This window comes from Gambusia affinis, linkage group LG08, assembly GCF_019740435.1.
Source record: "Gambusia affinis linkage group LG08, SWU_Gaff_1.0, whole genome shotgun sequence".
Taxonomy (NCBI): Eukaryota; Metazoa; Chordata; class Actinopteri; order Cyprinodontiformes; family Poeciliidae; genus Gambusia; species Gambusia affinis.
In genome coordinates this window covers 9,649,566-9,677,378 of record NC_057875.1, presented here as the reverse complement: position 1 = coordinate 9,677,378, position 27,813 = coordinate 9,649,566, and the positions used below count along the sequence as shown (strand labels likewise).

Sequence of the window (27,813 nt, the reverse complement as noted above, 5' to 3'; positions counted from 1 at the left end):
TTAAAGAATGAGTCAGAGAGGCAGTGTTTATTTATGAAATGCAGAAATGTAGATTGATATTGATGTTACAGTGATCAACAAACCTGTGTTTGAAAGAAATGTCAAAAACATTTCATTCACCATTGTTGCCACATTTGTTTTATTAAGCATCACAGTGTTTGTAAAATAGAAATAGAAATCCATCTGATGTCTCAGAAAGGGGAAATTCTAATACAGTAATACATTGGTAGTGATTATCAACTGTTTTTCTTATTACTCCTTATTCCTTTCCATCATCCTCTGCTCCCTCTTTTAGGTGCTAATATCTGGATCACTTAATGCCATTACAGACGTCCAAGTGGCTGAAATATTTATTGTCAGGGAGAATTTCAATTCACTGCTCCTGAAATGCTGTAGCCTGCCAAGAATTACACCCTGATAGTGCTTTAAATTTGTAATATTCCACTGACAGTGTGCTGATGAGGTCACTTTGACATAGAGAAATAACCATGTTTTTACCCATTAGAAAAACAAACCGCACAAAAATACGCTACTTGTGATAGACTTCTATTTCTAACTGCACTATGCTGCCATAAAAATAATCTATAATTTTCATTGTATGTAAACTTGAGTTTTCAGCTCTAATGGGTTTTGAATGATGTCACTGTTTAGAAAACTAAACCCCAAAACATCTTAAAAGATTTGGCTCTGTTAAATATTTGCTCACAGCTTTGATAAGCATTGTATTCCTTAGAACAAAAGAGCTTTTCTCTCTGTGTGAGACCATGATTATATGTTAGGCAAAAAATACATTGATTCTCAAAAGTTTGAACATTGAACTTTTTACATAATCAATAATCTGGTGTACCCCTTACTTTCTGCTGGCTGTTGGTTGTCTTCATTTAAATTTTGAGAATAAATACTTTCTTATGTAACTCAATGTTACCAAATTGGGTGCTTCTTTCTTCAAAAATATTATTAAACATCACTAAATTGTCACAATATTACACATTTGTTGAGCAGAACCACAGTGAAGTCATTAAGAAGCTTACAGGCGTTCTGTCAGATTAGGGTTTTCTCCTTCTAATCCTGTAGATTACCACTGCACAGCCTGCTGGCTGTGAGTCCTCCGTTGCGCTGTGCAGGTTCTTTACATTGATATATATATTTTTTTGTAGCCACCACATCGATGAATTAAGTTGACTAAGATGGATGCAATCTGTTGAGGAGAGGTCAAAGGTAGGCGGAATTGCAGATTTTGCAGGTGGGAGAAAGCTTTAAAAACATCATATGTGACTGGGTAAAGCAGGAATGCATTGTGAGGTGGATTATCCAAAACACAACATGGATTCCTAAATGTTTTTATGGAGATCTATTTTCTTGTCTAAACAAAGAATAGGTGCTGGTGAGAGCAACAACCTTGCACCTCAGTGGGTCATCGACTGAGCAAATAGGATCATCTCTTCTTGGGACTACTGCAGATGGTCTCCATCGCTCAGTGAAATGGAGACAGAGCCATGTTGTGAAGAGCAGAGGGATGGTGTGTTGGATCCCACAGAGCCTGAAGTAGCGGAATGCGTTTCTGAACCTGCAGACTGCGATCATCTGAACAAACTGCCTTGTGGGCCTCCAGAACAAGGTGAAGAACTCTGTAGGAAAGACCCATCTGATATCGAGAACCATGCAGTAGAGAGTAAAGACACAGAGATAAAAAGCTTATTCAGCTGCAAGCAAGAGAGAGAACAAGCAGAATGCAAGGTAAAGAAAAAACTGAAGAAAACAAACAGCTGGAAGATGGTCCGGTTTCAAGACCCCTCGACAGAAGAGGATGTTGTGGAGAGGGACAGCTCAGCAGAGATTCTCTTTCCAGAACACGCTGTGGAGGAATGGACATGTGCTCAGTTTGAGGAGCTTTTCGCGGCAGAGGACTGGGAGAACATCACTGGTAAGAACACATGAAATGAATAATCTAAACTCCTAATATTGGAAAGTAGAGTAATCTTTAAATATCAAACTGTTAAACCAACTCCAATAACTGGAAGTTTTTGTGGATATTTTATAAATAATAATAATAAATCCAGAGTCTTAGATTTGTACCTTACTCTGATTTTATGCAGAGGACCGGCTGTTGAGGAAGAAAATTCTGGAATCAGGAGACCAACAGGTCCTGCGCTCCACCTGGGGTCAAGAAGTCACTGTGAAGATGCAGGGTGTTCTTGAGGACCGGACTGTGGTGGAGAAGGACTGCAAACTTGTCTTTGTTATCGGAGAGGGAGATGTAATACAGGTGATACTCCAGTGTTTTTCTTGAAAGATCCTATTGTGTTTGTGTGTGTGTTTGTGTTGCCTCAAAAATGTAAACAAATCTGTATAGTCATGTTCTCACAGCACAGGCTTAATAATATCAGCTGAGGGATGTTTGTAATTCTTTAAATATGGAAGTAACAAAAGTGTTATTCAGACTGACAGGTAATTAAAGTGAGAACTGCTTTCTAAACACTGTTCCAATACATTTTTCAATATGTTGCTGTTGGACATGAATCTTCATGACTCGAATGTTGGTCACTTGGATTTTTTTTTTTTTTTTGTCAAAATCAAATCTATTAGTCAACCTTAAAAATCTTTTTACGTTTCAGTAAAAAAAAAATGCAATGAAAAGAATCAAAAAGGTGGTTCAATTTTAACTAGATCCTTTGACTTTAGAAAGATGAGGGCTTTTTTAATCTCCTGAAACATCTGGGTCAGACGTTGAGGATTTCAAATTTCAACAATATGAAGATGTCAAATTTTCTGATGTATTGTCCTATTTTTAATAAATTCCTTTAAAAGGTTCAAGTCAAATCTACAGCAACTATTTTGACATTGTTCAGACTTAAAATGTAAAATGCAAAAGTGATTTAAAATACCAAAGGCACTTCTCTGCTGCATTACTTACATGTTTATAGTCCTAAAAACATGTAACATTGTCTTCATCTGTTCCCTTACCCGAGTAAACATCTACAGGTGCCTGCATGGATTAACCAGCATGCAACCATTTTCGAGGCAGAAATGGGCTCTGTTTGGACTAACTCCTTTATAGATTTTCAAACATTTTAGAAGGGAATATAAATCTAAATATTCTCTTCTACATGTCTACATGTATACTCATGCAGACCTTGAAAATAGGGAAATAAAACACTTTGTGACTTTTTGAGATGGCGTACAAACCCCCATTAAAAGCTTTTACAAAATATTCAGAGGTAGAAATGATTTTCTCACCAAGGTTTTAGGGTAGTTACTTGCTCATAATGGTACATTGTCTTCTTGCCAAATAAAAGATAGTCTGGACCAGGGCTTCACAAACTTTGTAGATTCTGACCCACAAAATAACAATGGAAGACTCTCATGACACAGACAATCGGTTGAATGCAAACTTTTCTACCAAGTCAATGAGAAAGAGGGACAATGATGCCATAAACAGTTTTCCCAGCTACTGCATTGCTTCTTTTTAAATGAACCGACTGTTTTCATCTCCTCTAAAATTTATGGCAACTCAAGACCTCCCACTTGTTCATTTGTGACTGCAGCTCTAATGGTCTGGATCACAAAAAGTCTGGGTTAAAACCTTTTAAATGTCATGAGGACACTGGTCTCGTTATAGTTCCATTGGATTACATGTAGGCATTTTCCAGGTGACAGTTGAGGAGTTACACTTCTACAAGCTCACTCATTTAGCTTTGAAATCTGAAAAGGAAAAGATAATATATTAAAATCTGTTAGTTAACTGAAATACGCGACAAATCAACGAACATGTGTTTTTGTTTAACTATGCAATTAGCTGGATGTGGAACAAGCCACAGAAGTGTTCTAAGTAATGTGTTTCTTGACACCTGTAGGCTCTAGAGGAGTGTGTCATGTCCATGCAGAAGGGGGAGATCACATTACTGCTGGCTGATTCTCAGTATGCCTATGGACTTCTGGGAAGGTAAGGATTTTCCAGTTGCTTTTGTTTATTGTAATCTTGGAAATTAGAAAACATACGCAGAACAGGTTCAACAGGATTTAGACACTTCTCTTTACTTTGATAATAATGACATCAAAATGCCATCTTCAGCCCCTTGAACCTGTTGCTGTGGGGGCAGTCTGTGCATCCTGAGTTGGCGGGGTTAATGGACCATAAACTGGAGCAGATGGCTTTGTCTGAACACCATTCAGGAGCAACCTATCCGTGGTGTGTCTGCAACCTCCTAACCTATGGGGTTACTCTACTCATATTACAGCCAATAGCTTGGGTTTATAACCATTTCACCAGTGAAGAGCCAGTATAAACGCAGAAAACACTTAGTAACTGCTCCCTAAAACCTGTTCTTTACAGTTCAATTGTTTGCTCAAGATAAACTGAACAGGCAAAAGTGAGTAATGCTGTTCATATCTAACAAAATGCAAATCAGTAATTATATTATATTTTGTGTCAAACACTTCATGAAACCATATAATGATCAAATCTGAAGATTTATTTAGTTGCCGGTGCTTACACAGGGATAATTGACAGTAATATATAGTCAGGCTGTGATGCAATTTTATTAAACAGGCAACAATATCAACTGTCATTAGAGCTAATTATGAATTAGTAGATAAAAGCACACAATGTTGATCCAAATATGCTTTTCAGGGATGCAAACTGTCATCATTATAGCTTGAGAAACTCATAAAATAAAATATTTTCCAGCATTTTTCTACAGACAGAACACTCATCAGCAGAAAAGCTGCATTAACTCCCGTTTGTTTGCTGAATACTGTCATGTGGCAGTAAAAGCAAGAAAAGGGGCAGAATTCATTGCTAGATTTATGACCCACATCTAGTTTTATGGCTAAGGAGAAAATATAAACCATTGTCATAAAAAAATAAATAAATAAAAAAAAAATCTAACATTCAAACATTTTGTAGTGAGAGCTTGATGTTTTCTTACCTTAGGAGAATCTCTTTTTTTTTCTTTTCTTTTTTTTCTTTTTTTTACCTGTTTTAAGTGCTACACGTTAGCCAGTGTTTGTATAGTGTGCACTCTGCAAAGAACACAGCCTGTGAGAAGTTGAGAATCTCTTTCCATGTCGCGTGTGGAGCTGGAGGCAGCAGGAGGCTGGTTAATGATTGTTTTGATGCCACTGATTAGGGTTGTGTGCTGTGCAGTCAAACCTTATTTGAACCTCAAGGTAGAAAATCAGAGCTTCGTGTCTGCTTTTCCAATATGATTCATTTAACTGATGTGTGTTACCTTAAACTGTTTTGTTCTCGGGTCAAGAAATATGAAGTGTTTTAGTTAAAAATATTGTCAGTTTCTCTAATGTGAGTTGAGCCAAATCTTTTATTTAGATCTCTTTTAGTCTTTGTTGCTCTTAGTTCGTGTAGAGAAGCTAAACAGTTCATTAAATATTTGATTATAAGAGATGCAAAAATAAAATAAAGTAAAGTAAAGTAAAGTACGAGCAGCAACATATATCATGTTTGAATGCCAATTGAGTGACCTCAGCATGCCTGTACAACAATGTGACAGACAGAGAGACAATGGGGAAAATCTCATTAGCCTCTTTCTGTTCTCTGGCATATGCACTGATTGAACTCTGTCAATCCTCTGCTGCAAACAGAGCTGTTAAGAGCACGTCAGGGAGTTCAAAGCTGGTCAGACGGTATGATTCATCAGTGCAGCCTGCAGGATTTGTAGCTCACACAGTCTGTGTTCTGCTGGCAGCACTGTCGAGAAAACACACACCCCTAGAGATGGTGGGAGATTTAACTTGATTGTTACAACAAAGAGGGTTCATCAGAATGAATTGTAGGAGGCACTAATGTTTATCTGGATAAATAGTTGAACATTCAGTGAATTTACCATGTTGTCCCCATTTAAGAAGCTTAGGAGAATCTCTAAACATATTTATATCACTTGAACATTTTTACATTTACAATCACAACAATCCACATATTTTACCAATATATTATGCAACACATTGAGGCAACCTAGTGCAAATTTATGAAGCAGAATAAAAGTTTGTTTGTATGGAACAGAAATCTGATCAGTGTGACATACAGTTGTACTGAACCCTCAGTTGTTGATCCAGGTCCTCTCATTAATCCTTTGGAAGTATGTCTCAAATAGCTGAGGAGATCTAGAAAGAATATCTCTGCTCTGTTGGTGGTTCTGCTCTGTAAACCAGCTCCATTGAGTCCATATATGAATGCCTCCTCAGACCAAAGCCTCTTCCACATATTGCTTTTGTTCCACATGGCATGTGGTAAACTTTTACCTCTTTTGTTCAACAATGGCTTTTTTATTTCCACTTCAGTTTTTTGAAGCCTTTAACAGGCTTCCAAATTTAATTTAGTTTCTTTGGGTGGCATGAAAATAAAATAACTCTCTCAGAGTTTTTCTGTTTGTGACCACCTGCTCACAGGTCCAGTGAGCAGGTGGATCAAGACTCCAGGTGGTTTCTTAGTGTATCTCTACTTCTGACTGCCAGACCTGCTTGGTTTTAACTGATGTGTATCATCATTATGGGCTATGTGTTTGTAATTCACCACTACAATGAGGGAAATTATGATTATGTTTTTTTCTTCCCTGAAAAAATGGAAAAGTGCACTCTGATTAGCTTCATGCCAGATGTAATAAATGTTCACTCTTCCTCCTTCTCGCAAACTAATCTCTCTTCTTATCATCCCGTGTAACATGACACAGTGAAACACTAGCACTTCTGCTTTTCATTACAATAGGCACTTGCAATTACATAGGTGGGATGACTCACTCTCCAGACAGTTGCACTGGCCTCTGTCAATTTTACTAGTTTTTATGTGCAGTCTCTCCCCCCCTGGATCCATGTGCGTAAGCATGCTGTCCTCTCCAAGAAGGAGGATGTCCTCTGATCACTCTGTGACTCACTCTGCAGAGCCACCTGGCTAAAATGAATAATGTGACCTTTGTGACGCTCTGCTGTGAAAAGCACAATATGAAAATTGAACCATTTGTCTCTTTGGATGCATCCTCTCTGCGAGAAAACTCTAGCAAACATGATGTTTGGTGTAGCTTAAACTTGTTTATAGAGCAAAGGTTTTTTTGTGTGTTTTGTTTGCTTTTGCTATAAAATCAACAGCTGAACTCTTGACTGTGAAGTCACATGATCTAAACTAGTTTGACTGTAGCCTTTTTGGCTCTTCGTTTCTCTTTCCCGGCACGGTCACGGCAAGTTGACAAGAAAACCACACCCAGATCTCATACTTCGGGAGTGGGCCAGCAAGCACTGACAGCTGCAGTGCTGCAGATAACATCGGGCTCAGCTCCCAATGAACACACTCTCTTCAGTTCGCAACAGTGCTGGCACACTGCCATGTACTTTCAACAGGTTAAAGTTGAACTAAAATCAAACAATAATTACACTCTGGATGATGCAAATAAGTTGAATAACTTTTTAAATCTAGATGGCCGCTTCTTCGATGCTGTGGCTGGGCTTTTTTTTTGTTTCTTTTTTTTTTATACCACTTGAATCACTGTTTGAACTGCAGATGTCTGTCATCTAATCTCCCTGGATGTTTACCTTTCCCTTCTACCAGCAGGAGGCTTATCTCTCACATCAACAGTATTGTCTGTAGTATAGCACTGCTCCTAGTTAAAGCTACTTCTGCTTTCTGCAGTCCGAGTAAATTTAATGGGAAAGTAAATGTTGTCTTGCAAAATATGCTTTTATTGAACTTCTGCAGGATGTAAGTTTTCACTACAAGAGACGCTGAGTAGAAACAGCGAAATAAAAGGATGAAGCATTGTCAGCATCTTGCTTGATCGATTATTTTGAAAATATATTTCTCTCAAATCAGTGTTAACTCCCTTTTGTGAAGTATGTAATTCACGTAAGTAGCTGTGTCATCACTTCTTTTTATCTTTGTATTTTCTGTGAACAAATCATTTTGTATTTATTTTTAAAATTCATTCTTTTCAGTTGTGCTTAGGCATGTTGCTCATAATTCATTGTCTTGCCAAGAAGCAAAAAATGTAAAAAAAAACAAACAAAAAAAAACTTGAGAGGAAAAGATGAACACAAGGCAGCTTACAACACTGTAGAAAAGTCACATTGTTATATGTGGAGTGCTGAAGAATTAATACATAAAACAATGACGATCTCCAAAGACAAACAAAAACAAATTACATTTGCAGAGAAGGTATATATATATATATATATATATATATATATATATATATATATATATATATATATATATATATATATATATATATATATATATATATATATATATATATATATATATATATAATCAAAATCTGTTCTTTTTTTACGCTTGGTCATTCATACTACACAATCAGACTTCTGTGTAATAAATTTACGACCCCAAAGTGACCCACATGCACAGAAGAAGAACGATGACGTCAGACAACAGCGCACTGTTTACAAAGGAATAAAGGATGGAAACGTTTATAGGTTACTTTTAAAGTTCATTCAACAATTGGAGCCGACAGTATTGTCACAAGATCATGATACGAAGGAAGCTAATAAATAATATGGTGCTTTGTGGAGCATTGACTTCACGTTCTCTAGTAAAGATGTGATCACAGGCAGGAGTGGTGGGAGTGTGCTGTGATACACTTCAGTGACACAGAATTATTTCATAATGTCATAATTATCATATTCAATCACTGTTTAAATTTGGATTTACCATGTCTAGCTTCTGCTGGTAAAGAATAATGATGCAAATCTCTCATCAATGACATCAAAATCAGATAAAACAAGCTGGCTGGAAGTAGCTTCACACCCACAGGCGCTCAAAGCTGAGAGATTCCTCAGAAGAGATAATGACAAAGCCATATGGTCTAAGACTTTTTGCTGGTTTGAATTCATTGCTCAATAAGCTGCAGCTCATTGGAGGCACACTATTACTTAAGCAGAATAAAGAATTTGGTGCACTATTGACCATTCTTTGAGGACTTTTTGATATTTTATTTAGAAAAACTGTACCATAGCTTAGTAGGATTAGTCACAAGACCATTTGCAAAATGCTTTGGTAATACATCTTCAAAGACAATATTTTTTACATACTATTTGACAGCAAAGTGTGCTGTAGCTTGACAGAACCAGGAAGTAAACGATGACTGATTGGAGCTCTGCTCTGTCACTTACTCCTTTTATTGCCCAAAAGAATCAAGGCAGCAGGTTAACTTTACATCAAAGACACCTTAGTCCTTGCATAACTCATTACCATTTCAAAATATTATGAGAAAGGAAATAATTATAGCTGATGAAATTCATTTCTTTAGGGGAAATGACTATCTATAATTCATTCATATTATTTTAGATTTTAATAAAAAATGTTGCCAATGTAGTTACCTATTTACAGTTGTCACATATGGTTCCCTTTTTGTAAAACTTACATCATAAGTACAGGAGATATTGACTAATTATGTGAGTGATTGGTTAACATGATAGAACAAATATGTTTTTTTGTATGTTGCTTTGTTGCTTGTCAACCTTCCTCAGTTGATGTCATTGTATGCAGTTGACGTGATTACAGAGAACTTTACTTCAAAATTAAAAGGTGTTATGTTATATTTGTTATATTTACAGCTTTATCTGCTGTCTAATGCTTACCTCTCTTGACAGAATCTCACAAGCTGGTGCTTAAGCAGAATATGTCTCCTTAAATGTGGACATGTTGTGGGGTTGTGCTTTGTGAAATAAGCAACAATGGTTTGTTTTCCAGAGTATAGCATAAGAAAGTGACACATGATAATCAAACAAGGTCAGATTGACCAGCAATTTTCTCACCCATACCAGCTGTTATTTATACTTAATTTGTGTCTGCAGTCTATAGTACTCATAACAACAACAGTTAAGTTGATAGAGTAAAACCTAACCCAACGTTTAAGAGAAAAAAAAGAAAAACAACTTAGAACATAATGTCCTCTTTTTAAAATTTGTTGAATGGAAATCTAAATTATAACAGAAAAACTTTGACGTATGCTCTAAATTAAAAGACTTTGTAATCCTGTCCTCTATCCTCTTCCAAAGAGGCAAAAAAAAGTCATTTTTTTGTACCAGTAAAAAAGTGAGAACTTGGAAGACTTCTTTAACAAGCTCTTTGTCAAATCCGCAGATAACATAATTTTTCTACCTTGGGGTGAGTTGAGACACCGTTGTAAAATAAAATGTTCTCGAAACTACTGAATAGAATTTAATTAAAATTACTGAGAAAAGTAGAGAGTGTCATTGGAACAATGTAGTCATTGTGTAATATAAAATAGGGATTTAAAAAGAATGCAAGATAATGCAGACCAGAGTTAGTAACTAGCCAACCTTTTGTTCTCGTGGTACATGAGCAACAGCTTGTGTCATGTGTGAATCTACAGGAAAATATTTAAATAATTGAGGTTTTTATGTATTTAAGGCTTAATTTCCTCCTGTAATATTTCTGTTATTCAATGCTTCAAACTTACCACTCCCCACAGGCCTAAAAAATCCCCTTACTGATAAAGACATCTCAAACCTGTTGAACTGTTATCCTTCCAGCCTCTAAGATTTTCAGACAGTGGTCTGTTAACTGGTCCCAGGTTGTCTCTTGTCCAACTCTTAACACCACCTTCTTGAAAAAAGTTGTTTCACTGTGTTGAATATATTTCTCACTTAACTTATTGTGTTTTTGCAAAAATGCCTCTGACCTCTCTCCTTATTTTTTGTTGTAAAGTAATATGCAGTTACGGCCTGCTTGCGTTTTGTAACAATTAATCAGTGCACCAGATTCTTTGCAGTGTACCAGTGAGTGGGTGATTACATGTTTAATTGAACACTGGTGGTTGCAATAAAAAACATGAAAAACAATCACAATTTAGGAGCCTAGTTTGTTGTGACATTTGTATATTCCAGAGATTTAGACAGCTGCCTTTGTTCCTTTTTGTTATAACAGTAAAGTCTAAACTGAATGTCTTTGATCAGCCACCAGCTCATTATTCCAGCCTGAAAAATTATAACCGTGTCTTCTCTCTCTAGCGACCAGCTACTGAGAAGAGTAGCTGTTCAGAAAACTATAAACACTTTCGCCCTCAGATGTGGTTAGGCAGCATGCCCAACACAGGGCTCCTTCAAACTAGCGTTGTTTGTAACTTTGCTTGCTTTGACTTAATAGAACAATGCATTTATATTCCTAGCTCCACTCAGTATTTTTCTTGCCATTGCTCAAACACAGACTCCTTTTCTTGGAGTTTTGACCACAAGCCCACTTGGTCCTATTTCTTATTTGTTCACTCCGAAACTTTATATCTTCTAATTATTTCACACTTTCCCAAATACTTCCTCACATCAACTGAAAGCAAAACACTCCTCTGTCGCAACAGAAGCTGCAGCAGACTGTCTTTTAATAACTGATTAAGTTGCTGGGCAACTAATGAGCCCTTTTTATTCATTTTGCTCATCGGTAACTACAGCAGAATGGAAGCAGATGGCAAAGTGGAGGGGCAAGCTGTTTCTGACAGTGACGTGATGCTCACACTCACACACATATGCACACGCATACACACAGAATCTGATGCAGGTCTGCGTCGTCAGGTTAACATGTTGAATGCATCATGGTCTCACTGGCTGAGACAGCAGTGGGTCTAAACAAATAACCTTATGTGTTGGTAATGTGCAGCACAGTGTGCTTCTCCTGCTGTGGGGGGATGTGAGGTGACGAGTGCAGCCTAAGAGGCCGGAGGAAAGAGGTCTCTGCAGAGTGACAAGTGACACCTTGGCATGTTGTGTATCTGTGTGAATGCGAGTGGAACATGACTCATCCCACTGAGACGTCAGCGTTTCGTCATCAGACGTCTGCAGCAACGCACCGCATGCAAACTCATGCTCACACACATGCCCAGATGCTCTCAATATTCCTCTCAGAGTTAATGACTGGCAGATTCCCGCTGACGTCCTCCCTGAGAGCTCAAAATCAGGCGTGCAGTGTTTAAGCCTTGAAGATTAGCACAGGCTCATTAGCAGAACTCTTTGTAAATGAGACTCTCTCAGTGGTTAGATAAATATGATGAGATTAGTAGAACTGAACCAGAGGACAATAACAGAGATTTTATTTGAACCCCTCTAAAAATGTTTTGGTGTTCAAACCGAGCAATATAAATTGCTGAATATATTTATTTTCCAAACTTTCTAAGGCTGACTTTTGCCTTTTCCAATGAATTGGATTGAAGTTAGACCAAGCCCTTCTTTCTGGAGAAAAAAAGTGTTGCTTCACTCGTGTTTATTACTCATGGCCTGTATTTCTGCACTGGAAGAGAGACTAAAGAGCCCTCAGACGCAAGCTGCTCCTGTGCGACAATGTGTCTAATAAGTCAGGAGGTAGCTGCTAATGATTCCCTGGCAGCTTTGGCCACAAAAAGGAAGCTGAATCATTGTTGAGTTAGATTAGAAACACTTAGAGAGCCAACTTTAGTTTTTTTTTTTTTCAAATGTGACAGAGTGTGAACACTCAATAAACCAGAGCTTTTCCAGTCGTGAAAAGCTGTTCTGCAGCTTTTAGATTTCTCCCCCCATTCCAACACATCTCAGTCAAGTGGCTAAATCCCCTCATCAGCGGCCACGCAGCCAGGCAGAGGTCTGTTGACAAGGCATTTATTTGATTCAGATGTGTTTGAGGTGCATCTAAAAGTTGTTGCATAGTTGCTCTTCAGAACTCGACTTGGACACACCTGCTACAGCTGAGGTTGTTGACACATTTGGGCGAAAACAGTCAAGTGATAAAATAAGGGACACCTTTTGTGTGGTTTTCTGACATTTTAAGACATATGGATGTTTGAAAAATATTTTAATAATACTAGTAAATATTCAAGTAAATGCTACTACTACTACTACTACTACTACTACTACTACTACTACTACTACTACTACTACTACTACTACTACTACTACTACTACTACTACTACTACTACTACTACTACTACTACTACTACTAATAATAATAATAATAATAATAATAATAATAATAATAATAATAATAATAATAATAATAATAATAATAATAATAATCAGTAAAAGCAAGGGTTTTTCCAAAAATCAAACACAGAACTATCACAGCAGGAACATATGGGAATATCCATCATTACTGAGCATTTTGAAGGAGGTTATCCTTCTTCAACCTCAGGCATTTAATTTTGTATGCCCCTAACTAATAATGAGAATGAACTAATAATGAGAATTAAATCCATGGTTAGATCAAAATGGTTGTTTGAGTCTTTCAGAAAGTAGATTTTGGTAGCATGAGTCGAGAAGAAGTGCCAAGCTAAAGGTTAAAAAAATGTGTCCATTGTTCATTGTTCTGGTACAAAACCCTACAGTAGCCATCTGTGAACTAGACAGTTTGTATCTTTTTTTGTTTCTTTAGTTCAAACAGGTACATCTTCATCTAATTTCTTAGGAATCTACACTTTAGAAAGCATGTTTAGAAAATATCACCCAAAAAAGTTTTGTGTTGACAATTTAAAAAAGAAGAAAAAAAAAAAAAAACTAAACTTAACAGCAGAAAGGGTATTTTACAAAATATTATTGAGATCAGGACCTTTGAGGAATATAACTCCTAATTTTGCTCGGAGGAGCAGTTAGCAAGCCCATAAAAAAAAATCCTCACGATCTTTCAAACTTAGATCAGTCTGATTGGTCTCTGCTTTGGGAAATGAAAATTACTGACAGGTCAATTTTATTCCATGGCAGCCAGAAAGAAACAAGTTTAAAGTGTGAAGGCCAGCTATGGTAGGTAGGCAACATCTTGTGCCTTAAAATGTATTCTCATCCAATCAACCTTCAGAGACTCTGATAACCAGGGTCTGCTTGTTCTGCTTCTAATTTGCAAAATGATATCCCAGGGACGATGACATTTTCTCTGTGGGCGTTATCTGATTTCACCCATGTTCATGTGACAGTTCAGGCTTGGAAAGGAAATTATTTTGTGATTGCTATCTCTTTATGACATTTAAACCCTAACCAAAATGGCATTCGTAAAGAAAAAGGAGCTTGTTGTAACAAACATGAATGCTCGTTACAACATGGTCAAATATATGTCCATCATCTCTAAGCAAAATTGCTTACGTAGACTTTTAAGACAGTCTAGCAGAGCTAGACACTAGTCTAGCTCTGTTAGACTAGTGGCAGCAGCAATTAGTAAACTGTCTTTACACTGCCATTGAAGTAAGCAGACCTTAAGGCTTTCTGGTGCTTCAGTCAGAATTTGCTTGACCATTAGAGACCTTTAATGTTCCAATAGTGATACCTTAAACAGCTGGAGATGCAGTTTATAGAATCTGTAGACATAATATCTGAGCAAAGAAAAAGCTAAGCAGTTATTACTTAACTTTAACCTGTCAAAGCATCCACTTAAACTAAACCTCAGACCCTAGAGCCTTGAGAGATCCTGCCTTTTATCATACATTACACACCTCAGAGACACCAGTTTGTTCATGTTTATTGACCGGGAATTTAAAGTCAATCCTGGGATTACATATCATGAGAATCTAACATTAACAGGAACATTTATTTAATAATGACATCTGTGTTAGACTGCTTTTTTGAGTTTCTAAAACCAAGTTCTCCCTCAAGCCATTTTGAGAAATAATTCATGCAGTCGCTGCCGCACATAAGAATCCAGACCTGAAAGATTACAGATTACTGCATAAGGCAGAAACTTCACTTGTGATTTGACAGAATGTTGCTGATTTTTTAAGACCTTTAAACTGTTGACATTTATTTAGTTGTTTGAAGCAGGTATAGCTACAATTCACATCTGATACATAGTCATAAAAATAAAGGGAGATGACGTAAGCTTGTGACTGGTTTGACAAACTAATCAGCTTCAAATGAATTTAATCATGTCTTCTGTAATGCTGAAAACATTTTCACCTGAAATGAACAAAGTTTTGTAAGATTATCAAATTCTTGGGTCTTTCCATGAGCAGCTTATACTGGTGGAAGAATCATTTTAAAAATCCATTATGGGGATTGTCAAATAGTTGTACTTACACTTGTGAACAGGTATTCTCTTTCTATATCTATAGAAACTTATAGATGTACGGCTTCATTTCAGGTGCTACGTCTCAAACTCCAGTTTTCAAGTATCATTGACAGAACTCGTTGAACTGATTACATGCTGAAAAGACAACTGAGCCACTTGATTCAGGTGTGTGGTACCAGTAGTAGGACTCTGCTAGAGGACAGGTATTTGACACTTTTGTTTTAGCTCATTCCTCTAAAAACTCTTAAATAAAGAGAACATCTGCTGATCAGTAGTCCCAAGAGGAAAAAAAAACCTGCTTACCTTGAAATAGCTCATAGTATAGTACATACTAATGGTACATTATCTGAACCCCCGTCCCACACACACATATTTCATGCTAGCACACCTAAACTCATGCATTATAGTTTTTTTTAGTTAAATATATTTCATGAATTTTATAACTAAGTAGAAATAGTAATTGATTTACATATACTTACATACTTATAAATTATAAACTGACGTATTTGTTTTTGAGTTGTCCGGTCTTCAGAAAAGAATCATATAAAAAGATCTTGGATTTGACTTTTCTAAAATACGACAAATTCAGACTCCTGATAAAACTGAAACACAGAAATAGCTAAAAGCAACCTCCGACTGTCACATGTTATGTATTGGAGTTATAATTCTGGATGCATTCATTATACTTTAAATGGGTTGTAGAAAATAACTTTGTATTGTCTGATGAAAAATTTCCCTGAAGAATATTGTATTAAACCTTCTGTGGCTGATGGTTTGTGCCTGAAAAAGGAGGGTGGGAAACAATTTGACATCCAACTTTAGGAAACATAACATTTTATGTGCTATGAAGCTGTTTTAATGTAAACCTATTGCATGTAGAGGTTTTGCAACACTGACAAGAAAGAATCACTGACCTTGGCACAGATATATATATTTTTTGCAGACCTTTGCACAATGCACAAAACAAATCAAATACAGTAAAGCTAAAGAAAATCTCAGTCATCTCAGAGTGCTTTATTCAGTGGAACAGAGTCATGTTTAATAAATTTAGCATTAACTGTTCTTTTTCCGTCAAGATGAGTGCAAATGTTTGGCTTGGAAAGACGCTGTAATGAACCGCTGTGAGTCAGTATTTATTGAGCCTCTGCTGATCTCCCACCCGAACCAAGATTACATGGGGGGGTTTTTTTCAAGCCACTTTCATACATTAAGTACTTTCTGTAAATTGTGCAGATGTGTTGCAAAAGGCCCTGATTTAGAGAAAAGAAACCCAGACGACTTCTCCAGAGGGGAAGGTGAAGGTCGCCTTGAGGTTTCCGGGGTATTCAGGACCAGGGAACGTGTCCTGATAAGAGTTTCTGCTGCTCCTCCCCTGTATGATGTTTTTACTCAAAAGTACTGTGACTGCGTCCAAATAGTCTTTGTTTCAAAATAACCCTCAAAGAGAATCTCTTTATTTCATGTGATGTCTGGTATAAAATTATATAAGATAGGATTTAGAAACCTCCTTCATGAAATACATGTGCGCATGTGTTTCATATTTTAAGTGCAATTGATTAATTTCTTTATAATTAATTATATTAATTAATATAATTATATATATTAATTAATAATAATTAAAGTTACATTTATTCAACTCCTTGGTGTGATTCTCTTGTTGAGGTTGAAAATTAACTTGAAAATTATATGCAATTGAATATGTAAAACTTGACATGTAAAAATGTCAAAATGACAAAAGAAATCTAGCACAACCTAAAGTAAATGTAAAGAAAAGAAGTTGCTCATTATTGTTCCTACATTTTAAGCTGGATGCATCAAATCATCACATTTATTCTGGAACTCTAAATTTGACCAAAACCTTTCCCAATTCTGTCAACTTTTATACATGCAAGCTGACTTTCTGTACTTAATGAAGTTTTGCTGCTAAATGAGTCTTCAGATGCTCACCAAAATTAAAAGGTCTGAAAAAAACATCTTCTGCATGTTGTCTGAAGCAGAGTTGGTATACATTTTAAAAGGCCCATGAAAATATGCTGCAGGTTATATGAGGACTTTAATGGAGCTCAGCAGCCAGGATGTTGGCAGTAGATACCTTTGATCCCTCCAAGTCCTCTTTCATTGGTCCCACTGCTGGAGGAGGAAATAAAAAGAAAGAGAGGGAAGCACATACTGAGGGAGCAGATAAAAAGGGCCTCACACCATAGTTTGGTTTCTTGATCTATGACTGCAATAGCTGGCTGATTTGCTCCAAATTACAACCAGAAATAAGAGAGGAAAAACATCTGTGACGTCTCAGCAACGTCAGGATTATAGTTAAGCCTCTTTGCATGGTGGTGAGTGGATGCCGCGGTTGCATCCAAGAGTCAAAACAAACACATGGCTGAAAAACAGCAGCAGCAGACCTGTTTCACGCTTATGAAAAAAAAAAACAACCTCATAAATCCTCTTGGATCTTGTATTATCATACAAGCCCCAGGCTATATTTATTACACCATATTAGTGTGCTATCTGAAGTTGTAACCATAGAGACTGGGATGAGGCACATGGCTGGTCTTTCCATCATTTATGGAGCGTATGACGTCAAAGTGACCACTGTTTTCTTTCTCAGAGGGAGGTTTTTCCTTTTGTTCACAGCAGCAAGGGGGCTGCATGACAGATAACAGGTTGAGTCACTTTCATAAAGAAGCAGACTTACACAACACACTAGTGTAAGTCATCAGTAACGAATTCATACCCTTCTCATGACATAAGGACGTCCTCTCTTATGAACATAAAATGACTGGGAACATTTCTTTTCTAGTCTGATCACTACAGAAACATTTCTGACTGAAATGTGTATATTAATTCCGTGGGACATAATCCTTCCATGTTAAGAAGCATTTTTTTTTCATATTCCATCTTTTACATCTTTAATAATTCTTTTGAAATTAATTAATAGCACAGAAACCTATTTCTGCCATGCGCCTTCCCCACACAGCTCTGCTAGACTAGTGGCAGCAGCGATTAGTAAATACCTGGTGAAACTGCATATCTGCTGAGCTTATCATATTAACTTCTGCTCAGTCCAAAGCTCCTGAGAACGGCTGCAAACAACAGCATCATGGAGAAGCATCGTTGTGATGACCTGTTGAAAGGGAAGTGTCAGAAAGTATAGAAACTTCTTAAAGAGACAAAGGCCAATTTCAAGGCCAATGAAATTATGTTTTATTTACAATGCCTTTTCATAGCAATCGAAGGTAACATAGTCATTTGTCTGCACTGTGAAATCAAAATATGTGCCTGTAAAATACTTAATATCCCCCCTTTGAAATAGTATTGATCTTTATAAGTCATAAATGGAAAAGGCCTGCTCTACAAACTCTGCAAATCATGTTAATTTAAAAAGTTCTTAAATTACTGGAGCTAATCCATCAAGATAGTCATTGTGCTGTGAAAAAGTTTTTGCCTCATTATATATTTCTTCTAGTTCTTTTTTTTTTTGTCATACTTGGATGTTCTAGATCCCTATGTTTTAAATCCAAGATCCCTTGGAAGACTTCAAATTTCTGCTTTAATCTTATATAGTGACTTTGTTTCTCATTTGTTCTTGAACTTTCTAACATTAGGGCATGACATGTTGCTGTTTGAGATCCTTCAGTCTATTCAAGGATCTCATCCGCCTATCTGCTTTCATGTTTAAAGCAAACTTAACATCCGCTGTCAACGTGAAATGGAACAAACTTTTACAGCACCAATGTCCCCTTTTTAGTCAGTCAGTCAGAGTAAAAAAAGAACAAAACAATCAGCTGTAGGAATATCACTCAGCATACACAAAATTTGTTTAATTTTGTGTATTTATGAGTCTTTACCTGAGACTCATAAATGTCTCAGGTAAAGATTGTGATCGAATGCTCTGCATTATGCCTTGTTTTTTTTTTTCTTTTTTCTTACTAACTGCTGATCTTAAAAGCTTTACACTTGTCGAATCCCACAGTGTCAGGCCACATCCTGCCCATCAGTGTCTTTGTGAGTCTCTGTGACACTTTATCCACGAAATAATTTGTCATTTTGTATTCAGTGCATCAATGTGGCACATTCACAGTAGTCAGTGTTGCTTGCACTTAAGCAGCAATATCAATGAGTCATCACCCATCAAATAATGTGCCTCAGTCTGCGTGAGTCAGAAGCAACAAAGTGCATAATTTGACTGTTGGAAACCGATCAATAGTTAATGACATGATGAGTGAAGGGTTTCACTGGAGCTGTTTACAAAATTAAACATTATCACAATCTACAAAAGCCAGTGTTAGCTGCACAAACACATAAATACCTACATATTTAGATTAAAATGCTTTATGGTGTAAAGCAACCCCTACCTTCAGCGATGATACAAAATATTGATAAAATTATCTATTTTAACTAAGTCACTCAAACTAGTTGCTGTATTAAGTACACATTATTAATCTGAGGTTGAACCCTGTTTGCCTTACAGTAATTCTTAATAACATAGATTCAATGAGGTGTCACAAATATTCTAGAGACTGTAGGGATCAATCCTGAAAGGATAGCAACATGCAATTGTTTTCTTAACACCTGCATATTTATGATACCAATTTCCTGCTACACCACATTTTAAAGATCAGTCGGGTTGAGCTGTGATGACTGTAGAGGCCATTGGAGTACAGTTAAAACAGTTATAGTTAAAAAAAATCAGCTTGAGAGTATTTGAGCTTTGAGACATAGTGCATTATCCTTCTGTAAATTGGATGAATTCACTATGCTCATCTGTGATCTTAAATGGAAGGAGATTATGCAGAGGTTGGCTTTGGTGTTTCAGCAATAATCAGTTTGTAGTAAAGGGCCAAGTTGTGCCTAGCAGATATTGTGGGCAACATTACATCACCACCTACCTGAACAGCTTCTACAAAGCAGAATGGATCTGTGCTGGCATAAAATTTTGACTCTGCCATCTGAATGTTTGTTGCACCAGAAAGTTTTTCCAAAATGTGGTCAAATCTTGATAGGCCTGCTTGAATTATAGCTGTGCTTTATTGTTATTAGTTTACAGGAGTGTCATCTTGTGTGGTCTTCTGCTGCTGTAGCCCATTTGTTACAAAGTTTGACATTTGACATGAGATTGTACTGCACATAGTTTTGTTGTATGAACTGACTGAGTATTTTAACTTTTTGTTGTGGTGTGATTGTTGTCTGCCATATCACACCACTCTGCCTATTCATTCTCCACTTCTTTAACATGTTTAGATGCTAAAATACCTTGAGTTGTTGCTGCATGATTAACGTAGGTAATTTTATGCTAACAAACAATTGAATACCGAGTCCATATTATCAAAAGTATTGGGTCACTCCTAAATATCATTAAATGTAGGTGTTCACATTACTTCCATTGGCTAAAGTTGTACGTAATCCAACACTTTGGTTTGGCAATTGCTTTTACAAACATTTGTTAAAAATTGGTCACTCTGTGTTGCCGAGAAACGGTGCCCTCTTTTTGATAATTGCATTCCTGAAATTTCCTTTTTTACATAATCAAGTGTTTGATATATCTTTACTTGGGGGAAGCAATTGAACAGCTTCTTCTAAGGTTCCAGCTTCCAATTGGACTGCATGAATTCACTATGGTCATCTGTGATCTTAAATGGAGGGAAATAGAGAAAAAAACTGCAATCTAGCCATCAAGTAGTAGGCAGTGAATATATTCACAGAGTAGGCACAAGACCAACTGAGATGCTCAATATCCCAAAGTCCTCCACGGTATGAAGAGTCAAGCAAAGATGCCTCAAGAGAAGACTGAGAAGAGAAGAGAACCCCTGAATAAATGGAGTAACGTTTTAGCACGAGTTAGATTTCATTTTGGACCCTTTAATAATTCAACTTTTTGAGCCATAAGCAGAAAACCGCAACCACAAAGTTATCAAGTAAGAACTATAAAGGTATATTTGCAGTTTGCAAACAGAGCATTTAAGCTTTGCACGCTATCTGAGAGAATCAGCCTGCTACAAATTGCACAACACGGCAGCAGATTAGAGAAATACAACAAAGTTCACCAATAAAGTCTTTCACAGATTGTTCTACATCAACAACATCTTAGTTTGTAAACAAGTGCATACTCCCAACCTTGTGGGAAGGAGTAATATTTACAGACGATGCCAGACTGTCAGCTTTGTGTGTGCTTTGTTGCATGTGCACAACAGAGATATTGCCTGAAGGCTTGTGAATGGCTATAACCACACAGAGCATTTGTGAATAATTAAGACTGGAGTTGCAGCTTGTCATATGCAATTTCTGTAAATTATAGACATCTCTTATCCTAATGGGAGATAAATTTTTTGCTATTTGTCCTGTTATGTGCACACAAGAGTGTTTGCTGTGCAGCTGCAATGTAAAGCTCAACTAAAACACACACGATGCACTAGATTTTTGGCTGCACTAATCTGCCAGCATTGGACCAGAAATAAAATCCATTACAGTCTGTACACATAATGCACATGCCCCAAAGCTGGCTTGAGAGTTTGTGCTTTGAAAGAAAAATAGTAATTTGAACAAATATATGTTGTTTTAGTTTCACATACTCAGTAGCTGGCTGGTGTTTCCAGTCTCACAGAAATGTACAACTCTGTACACAATCTGGTGCTAAAAACACCCAGAGCAGCAAAAGAGACAGAAACGAGTTAAATGAAAGCCAATCAAGCTGCTGACGTGACGACTAAAGGAGGCATGCCTCATGTAAAATTAGCTTTTGTTGAAAATAAGATAGCAAAAATGTAGGGGTTTTTTATGTTTGTTTTTGCATTGTTGCTTTCCTGCTTGGCTTAAAATATTTAAAACTGGTTCTGAGCCAATGATTAGGCTCAGAACTATACAGATTCAGTATAGTTTAGTGATTTTGAGTTCATTCCCTTGCAGAAAACGATACTTTTGTTGGTGACCAGAGAAGCAAATTTGATCTAAAACAATTTAGCAAATTTTCCCAGCATAAACTACACTGCAAGTAGGATTGTTTATTTGCTGCACACTGTTACATAAGATATAGCCTTGAAAGTTATCCAGTGTTTCCTGATAAGAGTGGCTCAAAGTGGAGACAGTTAAACAGCGGTCATATGTTGGTAGACAGTGGTTTCATAATACTTGGCACCACCAAAATAGTGGTGACTGTGGTGATTGTGCTCAGAGTCCTGAAGCCTGAGCTCGGCTGGTAACTTCACACCCCTGTGTGTGATACAGGGCGAGGCCTTCGGAGGGGAACAGGTGAATGGGTAACCTGATCCCAACAGCATATTGTCTGTGTACACAACCAGTTGTGTTGGAGTAACATTAACTGTGTCAGTAGCACAACCAGTTTGAATAATTCATGACTTGACACGACTCTCAGTTATCATTGTCATGAAACTGCAACAGTGTCAGTGTCTTTTTTTTTTACATTTAGTTGTTAAAAGTGACCTTTTAATTGTATTTTTGTAATATGATGTACTGAACTCTACTGCCAACCTATGATCTTTCCATCTTATTACCTCCCTCTGTCACACATCTGGAATCAGAATATCCACAGTGGAACTGATTATGGACCTTTGTGAGCCATGAGTGCACAGGAGACACATGATTAAAAACCAAATTAACTTTCTTTCAGAGTGACTCTTGAGTTTGCTGAAGCCATTGGGTTTGTTCGAGTTTCAAATACTTGCCTGCATAAGTGAGCTGGCACGGCTGAGACATCTTTGAAGGTGTTATTGTTAAAGTGTACAGGCGGCTGGATCCTGTTCAAATTAATCTGTACAGAGAGATTCTGCTGCCATCTTAACTCTAATGCTCCTTCAGCACCATGATGATGACTTTTTGTTACTTTACTCAGAACACATAACCAAGCTTTATAATATCACATTATACAACCTTGTTGTGTAACATCAATATGAATAAAAAGGCAACAGTCAAGAATAAAATAAGGCATACAATATCACATATCACTGTGATATCTATTCTGATGAACATGGTGGTGGAAATGTTATCCTATTGGGGACAGAGAAGCAGGTCAGAGTAGTTTAGAAGATGGATGAAAGAAATACAGAACAATCCTGGTAAAAAAAAAAAGTAAAAATGACTTAAGACTGGTGCAGAGGTGTACTTCTCAGAAGGACAAACCTAAACATAAAACCAGAGCAATAGTACAATGGTTAAAATCAATAATTTCCATGAATTATAATGGTTCAGTCAAAGTACTGACCTAAATCAAGGTGAAAAGTTAAAATCTGTGGCAATAAATGTTCACAGAAGCATTCCATGTAATCTGGCTGAGCTCAAGTTATTTTGCAAAGAAGCATGAGCAGAAATTTCTGTCTATAAGTGTGCAAAGCTGAAACTTTCTTGATACTTTCTGGCATATTTGCAGCAAAAGATGCTTCTAGAAAACACAAGAGCGCACACCACTTTTTATAATTTAATTTATAAGACATTATGTCTAATTTATCTACACAATATTACAATGTTAAAGTGTTTACACAGGGTTGAGTGACAACCAAGTAAACTCCATGTATCACTGTGTTACAGAAAATATTTGAACAAAAACAAAAAGAATTTGAGAAAAGTAGGGAATTTTATTAAAGGTAAATGTACCGTGGTATTAACTTTGCTTGCTTATTTCTGTGCAGAGAGCCTGACATCCCAGCATGGGCTCCACTACTCTACCAACTGCAGCTGCTGGACATCAGAGACAAACCGGACCCGGAAACTCTGCCCATCGCTGACCGCATCCGCATTGGCAACCAGAAGAGAGAGCGAGGAAACTTTCACTTCCAGAGAGAGGAGTACAGCCTGGCTGCCAGAGCTTATTATGTAGCTCTGGAGGTGCTGACCACACGCAGCCAAGGTAGCACTGATTTAATCATGAGGTATTTCTATACTGCTGGCTATAACAAGGTGATGTGAACAAACACTGCAGGTATAGAATGTCATCTGACAGGAGTGCTTCACCAATCACACTAATCGCAGCGTCTCTATGCATGGCTGCGTCCATCTGTGCTGAGCACCGCTGTAAATGCTTTCACTTAATGTTTTTGCATGATCAAAGCCAATCAACTTTCCCACCATTTCAACCTCCTTAATCACGCTAATTATCAACGAGGCAGAGAAAGCCTGAGAGAGAAATGTGGCTGAATAAGACGATGAAGTAAAAACATGAGCTGCCTCATAATGAATCAATAAGAGCTGAATGCTGAGTGAATCCAATGAGACACCAAAGAGAGGAGTTTGTTCAGATCAAAGAGATATTGTAATCAGTCAAAGAGAAGATGAAGAATCAAACTGGAGAAATGCAAATGTTCTTATATTTACAGCTCTAGCAGAATTTTAAATGATTGGAATCCAACTTTAAGTGTTCACAAACAAACACCAGAGATTAATCTTCATACAAAGATTAAATTACACACAGGTAACATTAGAAGCATTCTCCTAAAATCATCCATAGAAGAGTTTGGTTGTTTTTTTTTAAATCGAGCTCTTATTTACTAAGTGAAAAAAGTACCAGATTTGTCTAAATCCATTTACAGCCTATATTTTAGTGACAGGACACAAACAACTGGTGGATGTAGAATAAACAGCATAAAGTAAATACTAGACATTCCAGAAAAACAAATTTTAAAAATCAACACATTAAAGACAAATGGCTAAAATCTGCAATAAGGTTGAACTTGGTACACAGAAACTATTCATAAACTAGTTTAATTTGTGAACCAACAAGTCAAGAGTCCAGAGTAAAATGTCTTTGTGTGAAATAATAATTTTTTTTGGTCAATACCTCTTTCAGTTGGACATTTGGGTCTGGTACAGACACCATGCAGGAGAAGGAATACTATAACCAGCTGAACTAAAAAGCAGAGCACGAACCACTGGGAATTTTTCCTTGAAATTTGCTTTTTTTTTTTAAAAAAAAGGATTAAAAGAAAAATACATGTTTATAATACAATGAAATCAATCCAGTATCAAGTGCAGGGGGGGCATGCAATGAGTCACATGCCTGTGTCTGTGCAGATGGTAATGATGTTGGCATGAAGGAGGAGGAGGAAGAGGTGCGGGAATACCGAGTGAAGTGTCTGAACAACCTGGCCACCGCTCAGCTCAGACTGGAGCAGTTCAACGAGGCACTGCACACCAGCCGGGACGTCCTGACCCTCCAGCCCAACAACGTCAAGGCCCTTTTCAGGACCGGAAAGGTGAGGGTCTCGTTATCACCGAGAAATGTAATAAATCATCTCACCCCATCTCTAATAATGACCACACTTGGTGTTCTTTGAAATCTGTTTCATCTTGTGTTAGATATTATTTTGAGGGAAAATTATATTGGGACATAATTACTTTAATTTATGGGTATTCTAGAAGTGCTCACGCTTCAGGTCTTCTAATCTCTTTCAGCTGCTGTCAGATAAGGGTGAATACAAAGAGGCCATGGAGGTGCTAAAACAGGCCTTGAAACTGGAGCCAACCACCAAGGTGAGATCATGTGGCTGAGATGATCCTTCCTCTTTTTATGTTCCTTCTTAACTTGCCAGTAACGTATTTTGGAGGATTTCAGGGGATAGTCCAACACAAATTAGTGATTCATTGGGTTGTGGACAAAAAAAAAAAAATCATAATTTTTTTTTTTTTTTGACAAATAAAATTGAGTCCAGAATTTATAGATCCTCCTTTTGATGGATTTCCAGCTGTAAATTATTTGGACACACACAACTGGAACCTGAAATCTTTGATCAGTCTCATTTGAAAAAATAGTTCAGTCATTTGTTGAAAAGCTTTAGATTATCCCCTGGACTTTGACTGGACCATTTTAACAGATGAAATGTGCTTTGATCTATCTGTTGCAGCTCTCACTGATGTTTAGGGTTGTTGTCCTGCTGAAAATTAATCATCTGCTTCAGTATTTTGTCTTTTGCACCATTCAACAGGTTTTTCTCCATGTTTTTCCCATATGTGATACCATCCACCTCCTCCTTAACTTTGAGCAGCTTTAATGCCCTCCCTCCTCCCACCCAACCAACTCAGCAGAACTTTGTGTTGGTATATTCCAGAGGTCTGCCACGTGCAGCTATGGCTCTTTAAAAGGTGGAACCTTGCAGCCTTTCGAAATCAAGTCCAGCATGGACTCAATTAAAGCTGTAGAAATACCAAGCACGACCAGTGGAAGCAGCTCAATTTTAAGCTTCATGCATGTGAAAACCTATGCAGATGATTTCTTGATTTTCTAATAAATTTGCAAAAATCTCAACTTTATTCCACATTGTTATGATGGAATGTTGTGTGTGGAATTTTGAGGAGAGAGTCATTTATTACAATCTCAAATAAAGTTGTAACATAAAATGTGGAAAAAGTGAAGAGCTGTGTACATTACTTATGCACTGTATAATTTCAAAGTTTTCTTAAAGACATTTTCTTCTGTACACTTAGGCAATCCATGCAGAATTGTCCAAACTTGTCAAGCGACAATCAGGAGGCAAAGAGACGCAACAGTGGAGAGTCAAACCAGCAAAGGTGCTCGGAGATGATATCACACCATTCCTTATTCCTTCTAAGAAAAAGTCTCCAGTAAGCCATTAAATAGAGTAGAAACCAGATATCTACAGGCATTTACATCTGCTGTGTAAGAAGATGCCCTGTGACAGACTGTTGATGCCTCTCACACAGGCAAAAATAAGAAGATAGTGGAAATGGAGACAAACTTATGTTCTAGGTTAGTTAGGGTTTCTAATATTTCTTTGCATTTGCTAAATGCCATAAAATTCTTAATATTTTTTTATTACTTATTTCAAATGTATAAGTTTATGTGCTCTGAGAACACCATGGCTCCAACAATCTTTTTTAAAAAAGTAAGCATGAACACCATGCGACTCTCCAGTGATCATGTTCATGTGTGGATCAAACCCAGAAGAAATTGGAAAGCTAAATTAGTTAAAGTCAGTGCTTTGAAGTGGCTGTCAGAAAGCCCTGTTCTTTACTCCTTCAGTGGGGAGATTTGAAAAGGCGAGTGTGGGCAATAAACCTGATTCAGTTACATAAGTTCTGTCTGGAGCAATGGGCCAAAGGTCTGCGAGGCTATTGTGTAAGGATTTTCAAAAGATACCCAAAACATTGGTGCAAAAACAATTAAGTAAAATACTAAATAAATGCATGTAACAGCTACAAAACTGAAAAAAAGTTGTAAATTATATTCTCACTCATTCTGGCATTTGGCAAATAGAAATTACAGTAAACATAGCAGATAAAAAAAAATGGATTTAATGCCAAGAAACAACAAAAAAAGGATTGGCATCTTTTTATATAGTGTCTGTAAATATCTGGCTTTAATTGTACTCAACTCATTCATTTCATTTGATATTATGATAAATTAATCAGATTCATACCACAACCCTCTTGTGTTTTCAGGGACTTTCCTGGAAGTTCATTCTGGGAGCTCTGGTGGTGGCATTGGGCAGCTTGGTGACTTCTGTGATTATGACTGCAAGAAACTAAAAATCCTCAGCAGGAAGAAAAAATATGTGATTCACTGGAACTGATTGATTTCCAGTTGTCTTCCCACTGTATGAGCAGCATAGCTGGGAAGAAAACTGAACTTGAGCTTTGAATGTTTTTACTGAAAAGTGGATTTTAGAAGAGAGTCAGTTGATAAGTTTATAAAAGTTATTTGCAGTCAGTTTTATTCGTGGAAGGGGTTGCCTTTATTTTTGCTTACAAAGATGCTTTAAAAAGTGTAAAAAAAAAAAAAAAGTAAAATAGCTCAAAATTACATTTGATCAATGCTCCACAAAGTCGAAATGTTAAGATATTTAACATTTGGACT

The 27,813-nt window shown here is 37.0% G+C and overlaps 1 protein-coding gene and 1 long non-coding RNA gene across 5 annotated transcripts; one reads left to right on the top strand and one right to left on the bottom strand.

Annotated features, from left to right (window-relative positions):
• The first annotated feature begins 142 nt into the window (after window positions 1-142).
• fkbp16 (FKBP prolyl isomerase 16) lies at window positions 143-27,521 on the top strand. Of its 2 annotated transcripts, none has more exons than XM_044125081.1 (8): window positions 143-1,924; window positions 2,097-2,266; window positions 3,855-3,943; window positions 23,636-23,853; window positions 25,014-25,195; window positions 25,395-25,472; window positions 26,424-26,507; window positions 27,399-27,521. In XM_044125081.1, the coding sequence occupies exons 1-8, from the start codon at window positions 1,483-1,485 to the stop codon at window positions 27,483-27,485; spliced, it is 1,350 nt and encodes a 449-aa protein (XP_043981016.1). In that variant the 5' UTR covers window positions 143-1,482; the 3' UTR covers window positions 27,486-27,521. The 2 variants fall into 2 exon arrangements, with proteins under 2 accessions (XP_043981016.1, XP_043981015.1); XM_044125080.1 differs by having other exon boundaries at window positions 26,424-26,561.
• On the bottom strand, window positions 1,494-5,033 carry LOC122835765. 3 transcript variants are annotated; one of them, XR_006371352.1, is made up of 5 exons: window positions 4,929-5,033; window positions 3,849-3,978; window positions 2,077-3,702; window positions 1,765-1,855; window positions 1,494-1,628 (listed from the first exon to the last, which is right to left on the bottom strand). It is a non-coding gene; the product is annotated as an uncharacterized LOC122835765 (long non-coding RNA). The 3 variants fall into 3 exon arrangements; XR_006371353.1 differs by having other exon boundaries at window positions 1,516-1,645; XR_006371354.1 differs by lacking the exon at window positions 3,849-3,978 and having other exon boundaries at window positions 4,929-5,027.
• Window positions 27,522-27,813: the final 292 nt, after the last annotated feature.

Excerpts from the sequence above, each read along its gene's own strand:
- fkbp16 (XM_044125080.1), top strand. The coding sequence starts at position 1,483 with ATGGAGACAGAGCCATGTTGTGAAGAGCAGAGGGATGGTGTGTTGGAT. Across the intron at positions 1,925-2,096 it reads GGACTGGGAGAACATCACTG|AGGACCGGCTGTTGAGGAAG; the intron begins GTAAGAACACAT and ends GATTTTATGCAG. Across the intron at positions 26,562-27,398 it reads CTTCTAAGAAAAAGTCTCCA|GGACTTTCCTGGAAGTTCAT; the intron begins GTAAGCCATTAA and ends TTGTGTTTTCAG.